Source organism: Trichomonas vaginalis, chromosome III (genome assembly GCF_026262505.1).
Source record: "Trichomonas vaginalis G3 chromosome III, whole genome shotgun sequence".
Classification (NCBI taxonomy): domain Eukaryota; phylum Parabasalia; order Trichomonadida; family Trichomonadidae; genus Trichomonas; species Trichomonas vaginalis.
Window position 1 is genome coordinate 18,297,361 of NC_067205.1, and position 19,272 is coordinate 18,316,632.

A 19,272-nucleotide genomic window follows, 5' to 3' on the forward strand; every position below is an offset into this window, starting at 1 on the left:
TCATAATATCAAATCATCAGACTTAAATTTCTTATGTTTTATTTTGAATTTAATAGCCTGATTCTTAATCAATTTTTAAATCCGAATTTTCAATATAGAATTCTCCCCTATGTTATGCTCTAATAGTTATAGTTCTTAATATTTTACAACACATCATCCAAAAATGGTGTAATTTGATTGATAATATTTTCCAAACATTACAATATAACATTTTGTTTAGCGTTTTTATACTTTTATCCTATCAGACATTAATGATTCGGGTTTTTAAGTTGAAATTCATTTCAATAATTTTAAAAAAAATATTCTTTATTGCATGGTAATTAAAAACAAAGAACATATATCATGGTTATAAGTTTGGAGTTGACTTATTAGTAACCCGAACTTTAACGTTAATATTGAATTTTGTTTTCTTAAATACTCTGGAATTGAGTATTTTAACCCTTACAGATGATGGAGAGTGCTTACGAACAGGAAGACTTGGCAAAAGAGTTTCTTGTTTAAGCTGATGAACGCCAGAATTGTTTAGAATCGTAGATGTTGCTAAATAGTTTTCAAGCATCTCGATCAGTTGCTCGGCTGATGAGCGAGAATTTGGATCCATTTTAAGGGATTTCTCGCATATGTCTCCGATAATTCCTTTGGGAATAATGGAAATACGGAGTTTATTATGCTGCATAAGCTTCATAAACTCTATTTCATTCTGGCATTCGAATGGGTAGAGCTTAACTGCGATAACATGGATTGTTATGCCAAAAGCCCAGATATCACTCTTTATTCCATTGTAACAATCTGTTTGGATAACTTCTGGTGACATGTAAAATGGTGTTCCGCAATATGTCTTAAGCATCATTGAGCTTTCTTTGGAGAAGCCAAAGTCGATAATCTTAGCATGAAAATTCTGATCAAACATTATATTTTCAGGCTTGATATCTCTGTGTGATATGCCTCTTTTATGTAGATAATTTAACCCTTGAAGAATCTCCAAGGAAATCCTAATCTGTTCTGGTATCGAAAAATGATAGCCGTTCATGATTAAGCTTTGTAGATCTCCGTTAGAAAGATATTCCATAACAATCATTATTGATCGTTCATCATAAACAACATCGAGTATTTTTACGATATTTGGATGATTCAAGCGGCTACAAAGTCTTAATTCATTTTCAAGATATTTCATATAACCACCTTTGACTATGAACTGTCTATCAAAGATTTTAATTGCAACATTCTGATTAGTTTTTGGATCAACCGCTAGAACAACAGTTGCAAATCCGCCTTTTCCTATTTGTCTTATTACTTGATATTTTCCAACTGTAAAAGGAATCATTTGGCCATCTGTCGAAGCATTTACTTGGGGATTCATTTATTAAATGGGGAGGTTTTGAATTAATTTTTCTTTTAGATATTTTGAATGGAAATTGACAAATGAATTGAAAACCATCACAAAATTCGAAATACTATTCAAATTCTAACGAACCTTCTCAAGATTTGAGAGGGGTACGTATTTATCTTTTTATTTAAAAAAATTGATATTATTAATAATAGATAATAGAGCATGTTGAGCTAGGCAGAGCACAGTAAAAACCGCCAGTTTTTGAATTGATAGTTTTTATTTTTTAAACTTTGTTATTCGGATTATCATAAGATAATTGATGAAAGAACCTATAAAATTTTCATACTACAGTTTTTTTCTTCAATTTGGTCACCTGAAAACTGTCTCGTAGATTGCTGGTTTGATTGACGAAATCATCCGCTCGTGGCATTGGCAGTTATAGAATTAAAATAAACATACCTAAAAGATTATATCATATGTTCATGGATGGTATTCAAAACTGTAAAATTCTAAATCAATCATTAAAATCGGATAGAAAATAGGAAATATAATGTATATAGCAAGTTGTAAAATTCAGTTTCATACAAAAGTTCCAAATTCAAATATAATTGAATTCACTCAATTTATTTCAGAGCCCCTTACTGAAATAAAAAAGCGCCTTTTTTAATAAAATAGGCATCGCTATTTATATCTCTACTATAATTACTTGTTAAAATTTGAATAGAAAACACCCATTATAATTGTTAATCTTTTTTATGGGAATTTTAGGGAACAGGACAAATTTGCCACACGGCACTTTTTTTAAAAAAAATTAATGGAGCGGAGCGATACTCTGCTGCAGGAGCCCCAAGGCTCCCAATCATTACGAAAGGGAGCCTCAGGGCTCCTGAGAATCCATCAGCAGAGGCCTTTTCATTTGGCCTCTGCTGATCAAAGATTCGGCGAAGCCATTCTTCGTCTCAGGAGCCCCAAGGCTCCCAATCATTACGAAAGGGAGCCTCAGGGCTCCTGAGAAACCTCTTTGAGAAGGTTTTCTTTAAGAAAACCTTCTCAAAGATGATTGTCAGCATTCACTCAAAATCTACCAAGAGTTTCAAAGTTTCAAATCTATCTGAAATGAAGCTTTGAATCTCTTGTATATCTAATTGTAGAGGTACCTTTTCAAAATGTCTTCTATTGATTAAATTTAATCAGTAAAAGTCATTTTGAAAAGGTACATCTCTATAATTGCTATTGAGCATTCACTCTTGGAACCTTGGAGCTCTTGTGTAGTGCATGAAAACTCCAAGATTCTAGCATAAAACATATATCATAGACATAATTTCTTCAAATATAATTTAAGGTTATTTTTAAAAATGAGAAAAGTGTAATTTAAGGTTATTGAAAAGTGACACTTGGCAAATTTGTCCCGCACTCGAATTTTATCATATAAATATTGATTTTTAATTAAGATAGTATGCAAGGAAGTATTATTATCACGTACAAGCCTTAAAAATCTGAAACCAAAAATAATTTCAAAAATTATAATTTAAGTTAAAACCAAGACGGCATTTTGAAATTTATGATATTTTTTGAGTTATTATCTATGTTAATTAAAGATCGACTAATATCTAAATATTTACAATGCCTGTAGAGCTTTATTTCCTTAAAATATTCAAAGTATAGTTCCAATCTAGACAATTAATCAGCTCAAATTTCAATATTGAGCAATTATTGAATTGTTTTTCAATTTTTGGTGTAAATCATTAAACCTTATATGTAAATATTTTCTGTTTTAGTTAAACTATTATGACATACTTTAAAAAACAGTCTAAGAAATGATAGATTTTCAAAGATCCAAATGATCAAATATTGCATTGAAAAACTCAGTAGGGCATACCATCATAGTTTTATATTTAAGTACCCGCTAAGTCTACTAATAAAATTCAACTATTGTATTTCTCCGTTTCTAATATAATGTTTATACCTTAGATTAAGTTATTTTATCATAAGAACCGAAAAGTTAGCATGTGGAAAAGATGCAAGTTTCATTATGAATCCTTGAATTATTTTCAAAAAAAATATTTTGTTTCTATTAATCAAGAAAATGGTTTATAATGTTATATGGTATTTTTGTGAAATAATTGCTATATTTATAATTATTTTTGATTTCTAAATAAATCCATGAAGAAAATCACTTTGAATCATGGGTAATTCAACAAATACGTTTGGCAATTAAAATCACTTTGAAACCAATATCGTCAATATACTAGCGATTGTGTATTTCTGAAGTTAAATATATAGCAAATAGTATTTTCATCTTACCAATAAAGACAGTAAATTTTAATTGAAAAGATCAAAAATTACAGGTTGTTAATTCTATTTATTCTCTATCATGCCTAATGGAGAATGAAATCATATATTTGATTTCTAAATAACATCAAAATTCAGCGTAATAGCATTTGGATTGGACTTGTATCAGTACATATATCGTCATTTTACTTAAAGCCGATTCTATTTTTTATTCTACAAAAGATTATTTTTATTCTCATGCATTACAAAGAAAAATTGCCAGAAATGAGTATAAAATATTATTACTTTTCTCATTTCATCTAAATTTTTAGGTCGAATTGAGAATATTATAGGACAATAGAGTAAAAAATGAAATAAATAATGATTTATAATTGTTCGCGTGATGTCAATAATATAATATTACAGGTATAATATGGCTTGAACATTATGGAATTCTCTTTGATAGCCTTCAATGCTCAAGCACATAAAGAAGTTGCAAGAGTTGAGCATCTTTTCTATTAACCGCTTAAATGATCGACTTGCATACTTCTTTGCAGCAATGAGAACAGATTAACTCAAGCGAAAGTTGCTATCGATGAAGAAGAAGTGAGTGGTAAGTAACTCAAAGTGTAATAAAAAAACATGCTTGAATTATCACAGTACGTAATCATCTGCTGAATATTAACAACCACACTGAGCTCATTCGATTTTCCGAATAAAACTTTCGATCTTAGTTAAAGAGAGAAAAGGGAAAAAAGTTTTTTCTCTCATGTCAATTTAATGTGTGAAATTGATTTTTTCCCATACAAAAATTAGTAATTGGTAAAACATGTTGCATTTCAATGCAAATAGAATATGAATGCATTCTTTGCTTTTTAATAAACATCTGAGCAAACTTCCTTATTTAACTAGTTTTATTTCATTTTCATGCGCCTCTCTTTAACAATAAGAACAAATGAAGATACTACTTTCTTGTTGGCTTCAATTGTGAATCACAGGCTTATCAAATATTCTGATTATTCTCAAATTACGCTATCAATATTTTATTGAAATTCCAAAATTCTTTCTCAATTTTTTCCCCTTTTCATGGACAAGAAGTCTACGAATATATGCAAAATTCATGGTATTTGTTTATTCTACCTTTAAATGCTATGCAAAAACAAAGATGCATATTATAACATGGAATAGAAACAAATATTTTCTTCTTCTCTCTCTCAGTGATAATTGAGCAAAACTGAGATATCCATAGGATCGACAGCTTCGTCACTTTCCTCTGTGTCGCATGATGATGCATGATACATGCGAACAGAAGAGTTACTATGTGTCTGTATGCCACCGCTCAGAGGTCTTATCATTGACTTGAAGTTGCTCTCCTTGAGTATGTCTGAGACGATGTCCCAGTTCTCTGCGTACCAGCAGAGAAGAGCAGCGCGATTTCTCCTTGCAAGTCTGTCCAGTTTGACGCGGTGCTTGCCCATAACGATCTTCGCGAGGCTTGTGAGGATCGCAATTGTGACGTGTGTTCCAAAGTAGTTATCAATGTACGTTGAGACCTCATCGACTTTGTCACCATTGACTTTGATCCTTCGCTGTATCCGCTCATAATCGCGCGCGCTCTGAGGAGTCTTCTTCTTGTGGACTTCTTTTGCTTGTGCGCTGTAATACGGGGAGGAGTAATCGTAGCTCATCCCATCGTCGAAGTAGTAGTAGCAAGGTACTTGAATCATTAATAATAATATTGATTTACGTCAAATAAACAAACATTTCAATACTTACTTTCAATTTTTTAAAATTTGAATAAATACGTAAAACCTGTTTTCAATTTACTTAGTATTTACTGATTGAAATTATGCACAATTATCATATAAAGGAATACTTATGAATTATTTTTATTTATAAAGTATTCAAAAAAATTGAGAACTAAGATTTTCCGAAGGTAATTCAACTTTTCAATATTTCACTAAATTTTATAAGTGGTTTGATGATAATGTCTTAGCTTATTTCATGTATTAAACTTTAAACATGTCCCTGAACAAGATTCAAGGATATTAATTTGGGTTTAAAACTTTCATCGTTTCTAATATTGATCTAAATCAACAATAACAATTTTTGATCTCTACAGGCGCTGTTAAATTTGATTCAAATTTTCTTCTCAAACATAAATTTACTTTATCTTTTGTTTAAAAGACTTCATATTTGTCCTTAGTCAGAAGTAAAATTCAAAATTCAAACTCATAGAAATAATTCAAAACAAAGCAACAATGGATAACATGTTTATTGTTATTAGTTTCATATTATACTGTAAACAAAAACGATTTTCCTCAAAGATAATCAAAATTTTGGTTATCAGTTTAGACTTTCAAAATATCTTTGGCACAAACGACATTTATTTTTGTGATATAAGCGTGACAATTATGCTCATTATCATAGGCATAAATTTATATCTCAAGTTTATGACGAACAGAAATATTAGTTGGCTACACAATATCAAACTGTAGATAACAGTACTATAGATAAGCACAGAAATAGCCTCAATGCATTTTAATTGCCAAGTTTTTGAATTGAATTGAAAAAATTGATACAATCTTACTCATTTCTCAACATTAATAATCGTTAAATGATATACATTCATGTAATTATTAAACTAATGTAGAATTATAAGGATAATTCTTGTTTTTATTCAAGAATAAAAAAAATTAATTCAAATCTGTTTTAAACCCTATTATATATTTCTTCATTACAAACAACTATATGTGATAGATCATAAAACAACACTGTTAATGTATTGAAAATAACCCAAAAATCGAATAAATTAACTAATAACCCTTTTGATTTTTACATGAATTTATCGATACATTTTATTGATTTTCATTGAATATGATTCATTCCAAATATTAATGGCCGGTTATTTTGTAAATTTCTATAATTTGTAAAAAAAATCATAAATTATTGATATAGACACTGATATGACGTTGATCATGATGCTGAATTCTCATGATACAGCTATTTCAGTATTTAATGAAATAACCAGAGAATTTGAATAATTATGAAAAATTGTCATTTTTTTCAATGACCCAATTCATTGGTTAATTTATTAATATTGTAAATCATTGGTCATAGGCTAAAACTATTAAATAATGATAGCATATATGTTAGGCGAATATAATTAGAATAGGTGTAAAGAATTCAAATGGAATGAGACCGGAAAAAAATTGAAAAATATAAACGAATATTAACATTTAATAGGATATTATGTTAGATAATAGATAGAATAGAATATACGGGAGGATATCGAATAAATATGGTTACATTTATTCAATTCAACGTATAGATAAATTTTTTTCTTTATATTTAATTTTTGAATAAAAAAATGACATATGATTAAAATATCGGAAGAAAGTAATACCAGACATTAGTATAATGAAAATGAGAAAAAGTAGCATTTATAACATTCAATTGTCATTGATATCCATTCAAACTGTCAACTTCTCAAAAAATAACCTACTGGCCGGAAGGATCAATCAGAGATTTATTGTTCAGCATACATATCTGAATCAGATTTTAAAAGAAAAAGTCCGTAATCTTGAATTAGATCTTTCAAACCTGATTTTTTCGTATCGGAAGGGTCTTAAAAATCGAATCTGTTCTGGTTATGTTACTTCTTTCTAAGGATGATTTTTATAAATAAAGTTTATATAACCAGACCCATACTTTTTGTAAAATTTTATGATGTTGAATATATAGTTCAAATTTTTGAAAGCAAAAATTTCTGAGCATCTGTAGGCAAATTATTTATATCATATTATTAATCCTATCGGAATAATGATCGAATAAAATAATTATTTGAATATGTAATTTGAGGACTTTTCATTCAATTTTGAAAGATGTCCTATCAAAAAATAGAGAGGTTATCGATTTTGTAATTTAATCGTCGTCGTTATCGATTTTGTAATTTAATTGTTATCGTCTTTTTCTAAACCATTTTTTACATTAAAAGCAATGCAACTCCAAAATTAATTGGTATTTAGACTTTAATTAGGTGCAGACAAACGAAATGCAGTCCAAATATTTTGGTGATATATGAATTACATAAATTTAGGGAAATTGAAATTATATCTTTTTAAATTTTTAGGAAAACAGATTTATAGAATTGTTTAAGTCATCAAAATAATGCAGACTTAGGTCAAATTTTCCAAATTTAATCATTTGCAAGACTTTCAAGCGACTTCAAAATGTCGAAATATAAGTCCAAAAATAAAATTACGATTACAGTCTATCCTCAATTATTATCACGCTAATTATTGAGTGACCCATGTGTTCGTATGTATGTAATACCTTTTAAAAAGGAGATGAGAGAGATAAACTACATTTACAATTTAAATCTGATGTATTTACTTGTTACATTTACAAATGTAAATGTTTCTCGTAATGTTTACATTTTGTAAGTATAACGAATAAAAATGACGCACTTTTTTTACAAAGTCAAATTATTGTTCGATTTTTGCAGCCTGTAAACAATTAATTGTATAAAGCAATTGATATTAGCACAACATAACTGAATAATTCTAATATTGAAATCAAAAGCCCTTAAAATATCATGATATTTTAATTTCATAACAAATCTAGGAGACTATTTGATGAAAACATATCCGATGTGGGTTTTGTTGTATTATATAACTTGTTATTGACTTCTTAGCTTTCCAAATTTTTTCGATAATGAGAAAACGAATGAAAAATCAACATTTGGTCCATTTAAAATTTGATTTGTTTACATTTTTTTTACTTTTTGAATTTCAATTTATATTTTCCTCAAGAAATACTTTAGATTTTAAGAAACTAAATCATATAATCTACTAAGAAAATATATTAAATCCTATGATACTCAAAGTTTTGTGATAAATCCGATCTTTTTTATTTTACTTTTATTATGTTTTTGCAAACTTAAGGTCCTCACTAGGTAAAACATAATACTCTTTGAAGTTAAGTATTTTCACAAAGAGAGGACCAGCAATATCAAAAGATTGAATAAAGATTTGTATTATTTTATTTATTTTTAAGAACATGTTTAAGAACCCTCATTATCTCCACAAATATTGCATATTTTTCTATTCTAAGACCACCAAAATTACGTTTTAATATAGAAAATAACATATTTATGTGATGCTAAAGTCGAAGTCCTTAAAAAATTAGTGTTAAACATCCATTTATTACAAAATTGAAGAAATATGTGTAAAATATAACACATAATTTAGTTATTTGACTCAATTATTAGTTATGCAATATCAGTTGTGTTTATATCTGCGTTATATCACGAGATGCATTGAATTGTCATAATTAGATCACCGTAAATCTTATCAATTTTTGATACACTTCCGGTGAAAAATTTAGCCTTGACAATAGGATGAAATATATTGTAAAAAAATAAATTTTAGATTTTGAAGTTTATCATTTCGAATAATGAAATATAAACAATACAAATTTTCTGTCGTTTCGAGATTCATAAATGATCGGAATCTTCCAGCTCCGACTGAAATAGAACTTTCGGAAGCTAATTTTCAAGACGAATCTTCTTTATTAAGATTTATTTTGGATATCCCTAAGGATTTAAGCTTTTCCATTGACTCATATTCAATGAATCTTTTGATACATTTCATTATCGAGCAATCTACACAAAATGAAACAATATTAAAATTCACAATTCAAAATATCACTTCTTCGAATATCTTTCAAATAGATTTGATACTACTGGAAAATTTATTCGAATATTTATCGCATTATATTAACCAGATTTTTTTCATTTTTTCATTAAAATTAATTCATTTTAAAGCTTTAGATAACATACAATACCTTTATTTATCAACATTTTCCGATCAATATGATGAGATATTACGTTTCATAAGCAGCAGTGACAATTCTCTCTATATCATCGATACATTTATTGCTTTGATTAAAAACAATATTCTTGACGTTGAATTCTTCCAAAACGCAGTTTTACTCAAGAAAGAAATTTTTTCTAGTATTATTGAGTACGAAAATCAATATTCAACTTATGCAATTGCAAATTTCTTTACAAAATTATTAAAATATTACCCAGGATATGCAACTGCTCTTCCATGTTCGGATATACTAATATCAAATTATTTCAACTTTTTTAATGACGTGAATTCAATTATAAATAACGAAGATTTTGTTTATCTTCTCAAATTTATAGTTTTATTTTATAAAGCAGTCGATATAACATCTGAGATGGCTTTAGAATTCATAAAAACACTTGAAATTCTGCGAAGTCTTTCTCCTCACTATTCATTTACAGAGTATGTAGTTCAGGGGTATTATTGTGTACTTCCTCTTATACCCATGCAAATTTAATCTACCGATTTTTTAAATTCACATGAATTTTTAATTAATTATGCAATTGAGAATTCAAATCTTCACAAATATTTGAAATTATATTCCAGATGTTTCCGCAGATTTGATAGCGATGAAATATTCAAAAATGTTTTTCATATCTTAAACCTTGTAGAAGTTACAACAGAATATTTATCAGAAAATCAGGATCTTTCTGAGAAACAGATCTTTATTTGCAACGATATCCTAACGAGGGTTAATTTAATTTAATTTTTATTTTTTATTTCAAGTTTGAGTAAACTTTCAAGATAATCTATATAAGCCTTTTGATGTTCTTCATCTAGATTCTTGTTTAATATGTGATGAATTTGATTTTTTTTTGAAAATTCAAGATAAAATTCTTTTTTATCTTGATCAACAACATGAACAATTCGAGTACAGCGTAACATTTCATCAATATTTTCTGTTTTCTTCGTTTCTAGATATTTTTCAAATATTTCTTGCGGAATCTCATTTTGATATACCCATTTATTTTTTTCCGGATGCTGATCTTTGTACTTAACGAAATATTGCTTGACTATTCGCTCAGAAACAACATATTCGATCTCTTTTCTCTTTCTCATTGAATATTTGTGACACTTTTGAATTCAATCAAATCAAAAATATTTGAAATTGCTAGAATTTTTTTCTTTCTCATGAATATTTGAAATGACTCAAAAGGAAAACTCGTTCGATTCAATTCAATTTTGAATCAGAATTTTTTAAGGACCAATAAATCAAATTATGTTAAGAAAATCTTTTTTTAACTCAGAGTATCAAAAGTACGTTAAACCTTCAATTTTATCTCATGTCGGAAAGCGAACCGACAATAGTGGAAGAGAATCAAACTATATCAGTATCCATCCAAGCTATTGTTGATGAAGAAAAAGGAGATGGAGCTGATATGCTGGATTTAATTCAAAATGAATTGAATTCCGTAAAAAATTGAAATATAGAATGGAAATACCTGAAAATTCCCCAATTCCAATTCTCAAGGAAAGATATAGCAAATTAAAATTTACAGATCCTACAGAAGCTGCTATATTTATTGCAAAAGATTCATATAATTCTTTTTATCCATTAAATTTTGAGCAAGGAAAAAAGTTTCGTTGTCCTAACTGCCAATTTTGCATGGAGCTTGTAAAGACTCATGAAAATGGTCAACTTTTCTTCATTCCAGTAATTAAACACGAGCATAGAGCAAAGCAATGCAAGCCGAGTAACAATATACCAAAAATTCTTAAGTTGCAAGCAGGAAAAAAAGTCTATGAATTAGCAAATTCTGATAATGTTCCTCAATGCAAAGAAATTTTTGCAAAAGAATTGAATATTCCCAATGCAACTTATACGATGTTCCATAATATAGTAAATAAACTTAAAGGAACCACAAAGGGGATAGAATTCAATCTTACAATTATTTCTCAACAATTTTTTCAATCATAAACAAAATCGAACAAGGATTCTGCGAAATGATTTTAGTTAAAGAAGTTAACAATGAAATTGAATTGCATACATTTAAGAAAGGTGATGAATTACCTGAAAATTCAAAAGACTTTCAAATTTATTCATTTATTGTAATTCCTCCAATAACTCATTTTTACATGCAAACACAAGCTTTTTGCGGAATAATTCAAATTGATGGAACGTTTTTATTTTGTATTAAAAAAGGAAACTTACTCATTATTGGTACACCTGCACCAAATAATAGACTTATCCCTATTGCATTTGCATGGTCTGTTAGTGAAAATACGATAACAATTAAGGATATGCTCACTAAATTGAAATCTTTTATTCCACCAAGCAGATTCAAGAATATTTATTCCGATCAAGGTCCGGCAATTATAGCTGCTGTTAGAGAATCAGGCTTTTCTTGCGATCATAAATTTTGCTTACGTCATTTTGCAACAAAAAGGGAATACATCAATGTCTATTCCGAAATTGTTGAAGTCGCTTACACAGACCATCCTCAAAAACGAATTGACTTGATTAAAAAGTTAGAAACTCGTTTACAAGAGGAATATCCAAACCGCAAAAATAATCAGGATCTCTTTAAGTACTTAGATAGTATTAACCCATTTGAAGGATTCGCTGACTACACCACTGGCATACTCACAACATCTCTTATTGAATCCCTTAATGCCGAAATTAAAGATAAATGGGATACATATGAACCCAGTTAGTAAGACTAAGTTGCGTACTTTGGCACTGCGCGCCTCCGTACACCACTTAGCGGTTTTGACACTTTACGAAACCAGTAACGTATATTTTACAACACAACCATAACACCAACTTAACCTTAAATATTTACAAAACCATCTGACACATAAACGACTTCACTAACGACTTCACTAATGACTTCACTAACGACTTCACTAACGACTTCACTACCGTCCTCACTAAATAAAAATAACCTTATTTTATTTATTTTAAATTTTTTATTTCATTACAAAGACATGTCCGACTACATTTACTATGACTCTTTCCCAGAACGTTTCCGTGAACTATTCAAAACTCAAGTAAAACTGAGAAACATGCATTTTAACAAAGACAGACCCATTGACGATGAAAGAAACCCTGAATATATTACAATCCCATATGACGCAAAGTTCATTGCATACATTCCTTATGGTCGCAGAGGAACGAAAACTATTTCAACAAAGAACAAAAATTATTTCTGGAGCGATGAAGAAAATTGCCTTATCTACATAAATGCATACTTAAGAAGGTTCGACAAGTCTTATGTTAAACTTACTGACAAAGTTTGTTATACTATAATGCTTCGGCGGCGAATACATGTAGTTTGAAAGACATAATATAGATTCTTCAGCAAATTCACTTATACTGGATTTTATAACAATGTTCTCACGAGACCAAATACCACCAATTGACAATCTTGTAAGCAATCCTGCTGAACCTTCTACTGTAAACGTCGATGGTAACATTCCACGAAGGTCATCTATTGACATCGTTGAGTCACTGTATTTAAATATTTTCTTAAAGCAATCGTCATTATCTAACCATGCAATAACTTTGAAGTTTTCATTCGAATATACATCTGCTTCATTAAATGTAAAACCTGACTTCTTTGCAGAGATGACTTTAAAATCTATTGTGTTTGTTTCAAAATTATATGCTATGGTAACTTCTGAAGGTAATGGATGTCCTTCCGCAGTCAGTTGTTCTCTCACTACCGTTTGAAGCTTTGTATTAAAAACTTTCATGTCATCTCCTGTATCTAAGTTCACATACACAGCAACAGGAAAACTATCTTGCTTCTTTGTTTCATCATTATACCTCAAAACATTAAAGTTCTTCAATAATATTGTTCTTCCTGCTGGAATACTTCGAACCTGTCTGATTTCAATAGCTTTCTCACCTCCTACATACTCTACCCAGTGTCTTGGATATTCATAAGTATACTGACTTTCTTGAATTTTGGTTGGTTTCATCATAACATGTTCATAGTATATCTTTATACTCTTGTCAGTTAGACTCGGTGCTATGTTCTGAATATTTCTGACTTGCATTTTTAATGGAGATAAAATGAAGCATTTAATACATGACGTAGATGAAGACATGAATGAAAGCAGTGAAAAGCTCAACAGTTCTCTCATTCTTCCTTTCAGTAAGGACTATGAGTTCTGTTCAAATGGCGTTTATTTCTATTGTGGAAAGATGGGGTCAGGAAAGACATTTAACCTCATTCGTCATATTCTTATAACAGAACGTTTAGGAAATGACTCATATTATGACCAAATCATTATATCAGCAACTTCAGACTCTATGGACTCAACAGCGAAAACATTTATGTCAAAAGTTCAAGCCTCTGTCGTTAAAGTTCCAGACAGTGAACTCATTGAATTTCTTCAAAGTTACATTCGACGTAAGAGGAAATATTATGCCATCGTTGAATTTATACAGTCAGGAATGCAAAAGACTTCTGAGGAGATGGAAAGAATTATTGACAAACACCACTTACGTCAATACTCAGGAGTTTACGATATGAAACGACTTACAAACTACATTCTGTCAAAACTTTCAAAATACCCCTTCAAAAAATATCCATCAAACACTCTGCTCGTTTGTGATGATTTCTCTGGTAAAGGTTTAGTGTCAAAACCAGACTCACCATTAGCTAACATCATTACTAAAGTCAGACATTACCACTTAACTGTAGCAATACTTATGCAAACATGGAGGTTTTTAGCTTTAAACATAAAACGTCTCATAACTGACTTCGTTATCTTTCAAGGTTTCTCACGTTATGATATTGAACTCATTTGGAAACAGTCAGGTATAACATTACCTTTTGAAGAAATTTGGGAAGCATATAAGTCTCTCATCTCTCCTCGTTCATACCTTGAGATTCATATCATGACTAATACCATTAAAGTCAAAAATATTCCATGGGAACGACCAACATTGTTTTAAAGTTTAACCTTCAATTGACTGATGGTAAACAAATTCCATGCATCTCTGTCGCCATTTCTGTTAATATTTTTGCTGTCATTCATATCATCCACTTCCTCATCCGTTAGCTTTTGAGGATATGCGTTAGAATAGCTGTTCTTAAATGAAGGCTTTTCACCTTTGAGAGCATAAACTCTATAACTTTCTGCATACTTTATGTTTGAACCTCCTGAGCCATCATTGACATAAATTTTTATAGGCTTCCACCCTTTGTTCATGTTCCTGCTTCTTCCCTTAGCTCTTTTGTTCAGTAGTTCTACATCTTTATACACAGCACCTGTCTCAGTGAATTCAACAATATTTTCATTCGTTAGCTTTACATTCAAACCCTTGTCGAGTATATTGTTCATTTCATACATATAAAAGGTTTTTATTCTATATGAAATGAGAAGCAAATCCATCTTAGCTGGTGCCGTTAATGTTCCAATTGAACCAACATCAAATGTTGACTCACGAACGACAAACAATATTGTCATAAAGAACTATAGTTCGGAGTGTTTGAAAGAAAAAGAACCAGAACTTAAGTCGGTGAATTTAAAACACAGCTTCAAACGCTAACGCTACATCAGATGTTAAGTTAGAGTATCCACCACTGGACCAAATTCTTTCAAGAGAAGCCAACGACAACCCTTACACAAATGTTCAAACAAATCCTTCAGATAACGTAGACCATTACCTTCTTCAGTTATACCAAACAATTTTACTCAAAGACGATAAGAAGCTTTTGACAAATCTTATAAGCAAGAACCAAATAATTCTAACAAAGGAGGACCTTGAAAATGTTATCTCACGAATAACAGGGAAACAATGTGTCATTGACTATCTCGACCCTGAAATCGAATGCTGTGGTCAAACTCCACTATTCATGAAAATAGGTAACATCCGCATCATTGAAACACCAGGAACTACAGGAGTTGAGTTTAAGTATAAATATTCGAATGAATAGACAAAACTTTCAACAGAATATAAACTTTGCTTGAAATATGTTTTAGTAAATTAAAGCAGTCAGGACCTTCGGTCTTGGCGCTTTGCGCCGTCAGTCAAAAAATTTCAAGTTAGCAATTTGTAATATCTATCCAAAACTTCTTCAACAGTATCGAACTCATCTTCATAATGCAAACCTAATCTTATTGACTTGGTGCAGTTTTCACTAACACAATATTTTTCTGTTCTCTTGACTGACATAACTAACTCATTTGTTTCATCAAACAGCAACAACCAAAGTTCATGACCTAATACATAACATTCATACTTTATATTTTTAGCTCTGAGTTCTCTTGTAAGCTGTTGCATTTAATATTTTCTAAAAAGTCAACTTCAACAGTCATTCGCACTGGTGCCTTCAGTTCTACAGGCTATCCTTGAAAGTCAACATGTCTGAATTGCATGTCTTTCAAATTATGAGGACTAATGCGAACCCATTTACCTAAATGAGTTGCTATGACAGGAACGTTTGGAATGAACATTGAATTTACTTCATAACAGAAAGACTTATATTCTACTGAACCTTTACTATTAACTCCTGAAATACCTGTGACATTAGCTATTTTAGACTCAATGTATAAACAATTACCATAACATACATATGGAACAGATTTCATCTCAATCGTTTTGTCAACACTTTTCAAAGGAAATGTCATATGGTATGCTCCCAGAAGCAATTGAACTCTATGACTCATTCTTGGTATCTTAAACTCCTTCGCATAACTGAACTTCAATGTTCCCTCAGAAGAGAGTTCGACATCTATGTTGTCAATAGTTTCTTCATTTATGAGAGTATCTATGACTCCAGCAATTTTATCTATTCTATACCCAGCTCTGTTAGGAAATGTTATAACACTTCTTTTGTCATCTATTTCAATCTCTATGAAATCTGTTTCATCTGTTATGACAAAAGTTGCGATAGTATTGAAGTCAACAACTCTGAAAGCAAGTGCTTCATTCTGAAGACCTAAGTTTGTTTGTAGCTTTACTATTCCGTATTCATTCGGGTCTGTACTTTGTAAATAAAACAACATTTTATTCTCATTAAAATATGACTATTGCTGCATATGCGTATGAAACAAATGAAGCAAGAAGAGCACATGAACTAGTAAATGAAAACTCAACTTTAACAGTGGAAGGCAATGATTTAGTCATTGACGATGGAAAAACTAAAAAAGTCATTGATTTCGATACTTTTAACACGTATGACCCATTCATTACAACAAGCAAGGTTCCTATCATAAATGATGGAATGGTGCAATATATAAATTCAACAGTAGATGCCTCATTAGTGAAAGTACTGAATGTTCCCATTGAATTGTTAAAGAGCTTTCGATTTGACGACAACATTAAATGCTTAAAGAATTTAGTCATGAATGAGAAACAAATTCTCGGCGTTGCTGGTAGCAGTAATGATGTACACCTTATGACATTAGAATATTATAACGAACATAAAGATGAACTGAAAGGAGAGAAGGGTGATACCGGACCTCAATGAATACAAGGACCACAAGGAATACAAGGAATACAAGGAATACAAGGACCTCAAGGCGAAAACGGTTTGGATGGTGAAGATGGAAAGGATGGAAAAACTGCTAAATCATGGATATGGAACCTTATAAATACTGGTTTAACAGCTGCTTCATATGGAGTTCTTCAATACCAAATCGGAAAGATATGGGCGATACTTGGTGAAGAAGCTTTAGATGACGTTAAAAATGCTTTGAACTTCATTTCAAATGGTTCGGATACTATTAAAACTTTATCTGGTTGGATGCAAGAAACAAGGAGTCAAATAGATACTGTAAGACGTATAGCAAACAATGCACGTACGGGATTGGATACTTTACGAGAAGCACAAAATACACTAAAGGAAGCAAATGATATTCTTGGCTCAGTATCAGACATGCATGAAGATTGGCTTAAAGGTATTGACAAATCTTTAAAAAATCACAGTCAGTCTATTGCTGACTACAAGAAAAGTATATATTTTTTACATAGTGCTATGGACGTACATGATGGAAGCATAAGGAACTTACTTAATGCTAACAATAACTTACCAGGAACTATTAAAGCATTTATAAAGTCCTTTGTAAAACCTGGTGCTCTAACATTTAGGTCTTTGAGAGCAAGAGCATTGAAGTCAAGAGATGCAGAAACTCCAACAGAACCTACAGAAGGAACTGAAACAACAGAAACTCCAGAAGAACCACCAAAACCAACAGCTAATGAAATATTGTTCTAATATTTTCCAAGATACTCTGTTCTTATTGCATACATTCAAGAAATACTTAAGAAAGCAGACTTGACTTTAGGAGATGATGAAAGTTCTGTATATCTTTCGTTCCAGTTTCAAATAGCAGAACTTTTGAGACAGATATGCTTAATGTATGACAACATCTCTGATTTCACAAGATATGATGACGACCATGACCCCGAACACGGTGAAGAAGAAGTTTTACAAACATCCATTAAGACAGGAAAGGTTTTAACTCAAAGTCTCATTATTGACACCAAAGATGGCGAAGTGGACGTTCTTCAAGAGCTGAAGAAAAATACTTCTTCGGGAGGTAGTGGTAGGCATGAACTTGAAATAAATGAGATAGAAGAGAAATTAGCCGAAAAAGCAGATAAAAACCATGTTCATTATATAAGTTCAGACGAACAGATTATAACGGACTACCATGGATATTTAACACAGGATGAACAAATAAGCACTGAAGATGTTAATGAAAGAAGATATAAATACATTCGTGCTAAAGGTTATGACATACGCTGTACTGTACAGTATGACACAGGTAAAGCGCCAGAAGCATTTGGTTATAACAATGAAATTTATGCTTCATACTTCTTTGTTAACGGTATATTAGTTGAACTAAGATTTACTTTGAGAGTTAAGGCAAAAATAACTTTTGAAGATGCTATTAAAAGTAAAGCTGACAAAGATGAACTTGACGCAACGAACAAAGTTTTGAAATCTCATAAACACAATATCTCCGATATAAATGAACTTCAAGCTACATTAAATAGTAAAGCCGACAAGAACCATACACATAAATCCTTCACTACTGTTAGAGCAGACGACATAATATTGAACTATACCCTCGGTTCAAGTGCACCTTCAGAGAATCCGAGTACAAGCGTAAAAGATACTCTTAACAATTTAGATAACTATTGCAGGAATATCGAAGATCATGCCAGAAACTTTGAAGCATATGAACTACCAACAATGTTAAATAGTAAAGCCGACAAGAACCATACACATGAAGAACTTCTAACAATGAAGACTCAGATTCTTGAAACCATATATCCTGTTGGTTCTTTATATACATCAATGAATTCAACAAATCCAGCAACAGTTCTGGGTTTTGGTACATGGAAGCAGATTGTAGACAAATTCTTATATTGTACTAATAGTTCAAAACAAGCCGGTGGTTCAAAGAAAATTAAAGAAGCAAACCTTCCACCGCACACTCATACAGGAACGACAAACTTTTCTGGCGACCATAGCCACTCATTAAGAGACCACCCATTATACAACTCAGACTATGAAGCCGGCAATGACGTTTTATCTCCATCTTATAACAATTCAGCAAAAAAGACTTTTCGACCAACTGAACCAGGAGGAAATCATGTCCATACTTTCACAACAAATCCAACAGGCTTGGGTAAAGATTACATGCCACCATTTGTGACTGTATTCGCATGGTACCGCGTTCATTGAACGCGCTTGAGCCTAGACCCTTTGGGTCAAGGCTTACCGTCTTGAATAAAATCTTTAACTTTACATAAATGAGCTTGAAAGAAGTATTCGAACAACATCCATGGAG

At 30.9% G+C, this 19,272-nt stretch overlaps 7 protein-coding genes and 1 pseudogene across 8 annotated transcripts, besides 4 other annotated features; 5 read left to right on the forward strand and 3 right to left on the reverse strand.

The window, feature by feature from the left end:
• Nucleotides 1–346: 346 nt before the first annotated feature.
• TVAGG3_0724090 (protein serine/threonine kinase protein) lies at nucleotides 347–1,360 on the reverse strand (the record flags this gene model as incomplete). The annotated part of the gene is made up of 1 exon (XM_001302658.1): nucleotides 347–1,360. The coding sequence occupies one exon, from the start codon at nucleotides 1,358–1,360 to the stop codon at nucleotides 347–349; it is 1,014 nt and encodes a 337-aa protein (XP_001302659.1).
• A 737-nt stretch (nucleotides 1,361–2,097) lies between these two features.
• Nucleotides 2,098–2,746: a mobile genetic element.
• A 2,069-nt stretch (nucleotides 2,747–4,815) lies between these two features.
• Nucleotides 4,816–5,328, reverse strand: TVAGG3_0724110 (uncharacterized protein; the record flags this gene model as incomplete). The annotated part of the gene is made up of 1 exon (XM_001302657.1): nucleotides 4,816–5,328. The coding sequence occupies one exon, from the start codon at nucleotides 5,326–5,328 to the stop codon at nucleotides 4,816–4,818; it is 513 nt and encodes a 170-aa protein (XP_001302658.1).
• Nucleotides 5,329–7,508: 2,180 nt separating this feature from the next.
• Nucleotides 7,509–7,713: a mobile genetic element.
• Nucleotides 7,714–10,606: 2,893 nt separating this feature from the next.
• Nucleotides 10,607–12,162: a mobile genetic element.
• Nucleotides 12,163–19,272: part of a mobile genetic element that runs on past the window's edge.
• Nucleotides 13,565–13,942, forward strand: TVAGG3_0724150 (uncharacterized protein; the record flags this gene model as incomplete). The annotated part of the gene is made up of 1 exon (XM_051244253.1): nucleotides 13,565–13,942. A coding segment is annotated over one exon (378 nt), but the record flags the coding sequence as incomplete, so codon positions are not given.
• Nucleotides 14,843–15,404, forward strand: TVAGG3_0724160 (annotated as a pseudogene). Its single transcript has one exon. A coding segment is annotated over exon 1 (562 nt).
• On the reverse strand, nucleotides 15,814–16,476 carry TVAGG3_0724170 (uncharacterized protein; the record flags this gene model as incomplete). The annotated part of the gene is made up of 1 exon (XM_051244254.1): nucleotides 15,814–16,476. One exon carries the CDS (start codon nucleotides 16,474–16,476, stop codon nucleotides 15,814–15,816), a length of 663 nt encoding a protein of 220 aa, XP_051090841.1.
• On the forward strand, nucleotides 16,494–16,940 carry TVAGG3_0724180 (organellar and viral DNA polymerase type B; the record flags this gene model as incomplete). The annotated part of the gene is made up of 1 exon (XM_051244255.1): nucleotides 16,494–16,940. One exon carries the CDS (start codon nucleotides 16,494–16,496, stop codon nucleotides 16,938–16,940), a length of 447 nt encoding a protein of 148 aa, XP_051090842.1.
• Nucleotides 17,217–17,687, forward strand: TVAGG3_0724190 (organellar and viral DNA polymerase type B; the record flags this gene model as incomplete). Its single annotated transcript, XM_051244256.1, has 1 exon — nucleotides 17,217–17,687. The coding sequence occupies one exon, from the start codon at nucleotides 17,217–17,219 to the stop codon at nucleotides 17,685–17,687; it is 471 nt and encodes a 156-aa protein (XP_051090843.1).
• TVAGG3_0724200 (keratin-associated protein family) lies at nucleotides 17,829–19,166 on the forward strand (the record flags this gene model as incomplete). Its single annotated transcript, XM_051244257.1, has 1 exon — nucleotides 17,829–19,166. One exon carries the CDS (start codon nucleotides 17,829–17,831, stop codon nucleotides 19,164–19,166), a length of 1,338 nt encoding a protein of 445 aa, XP_051090844.1.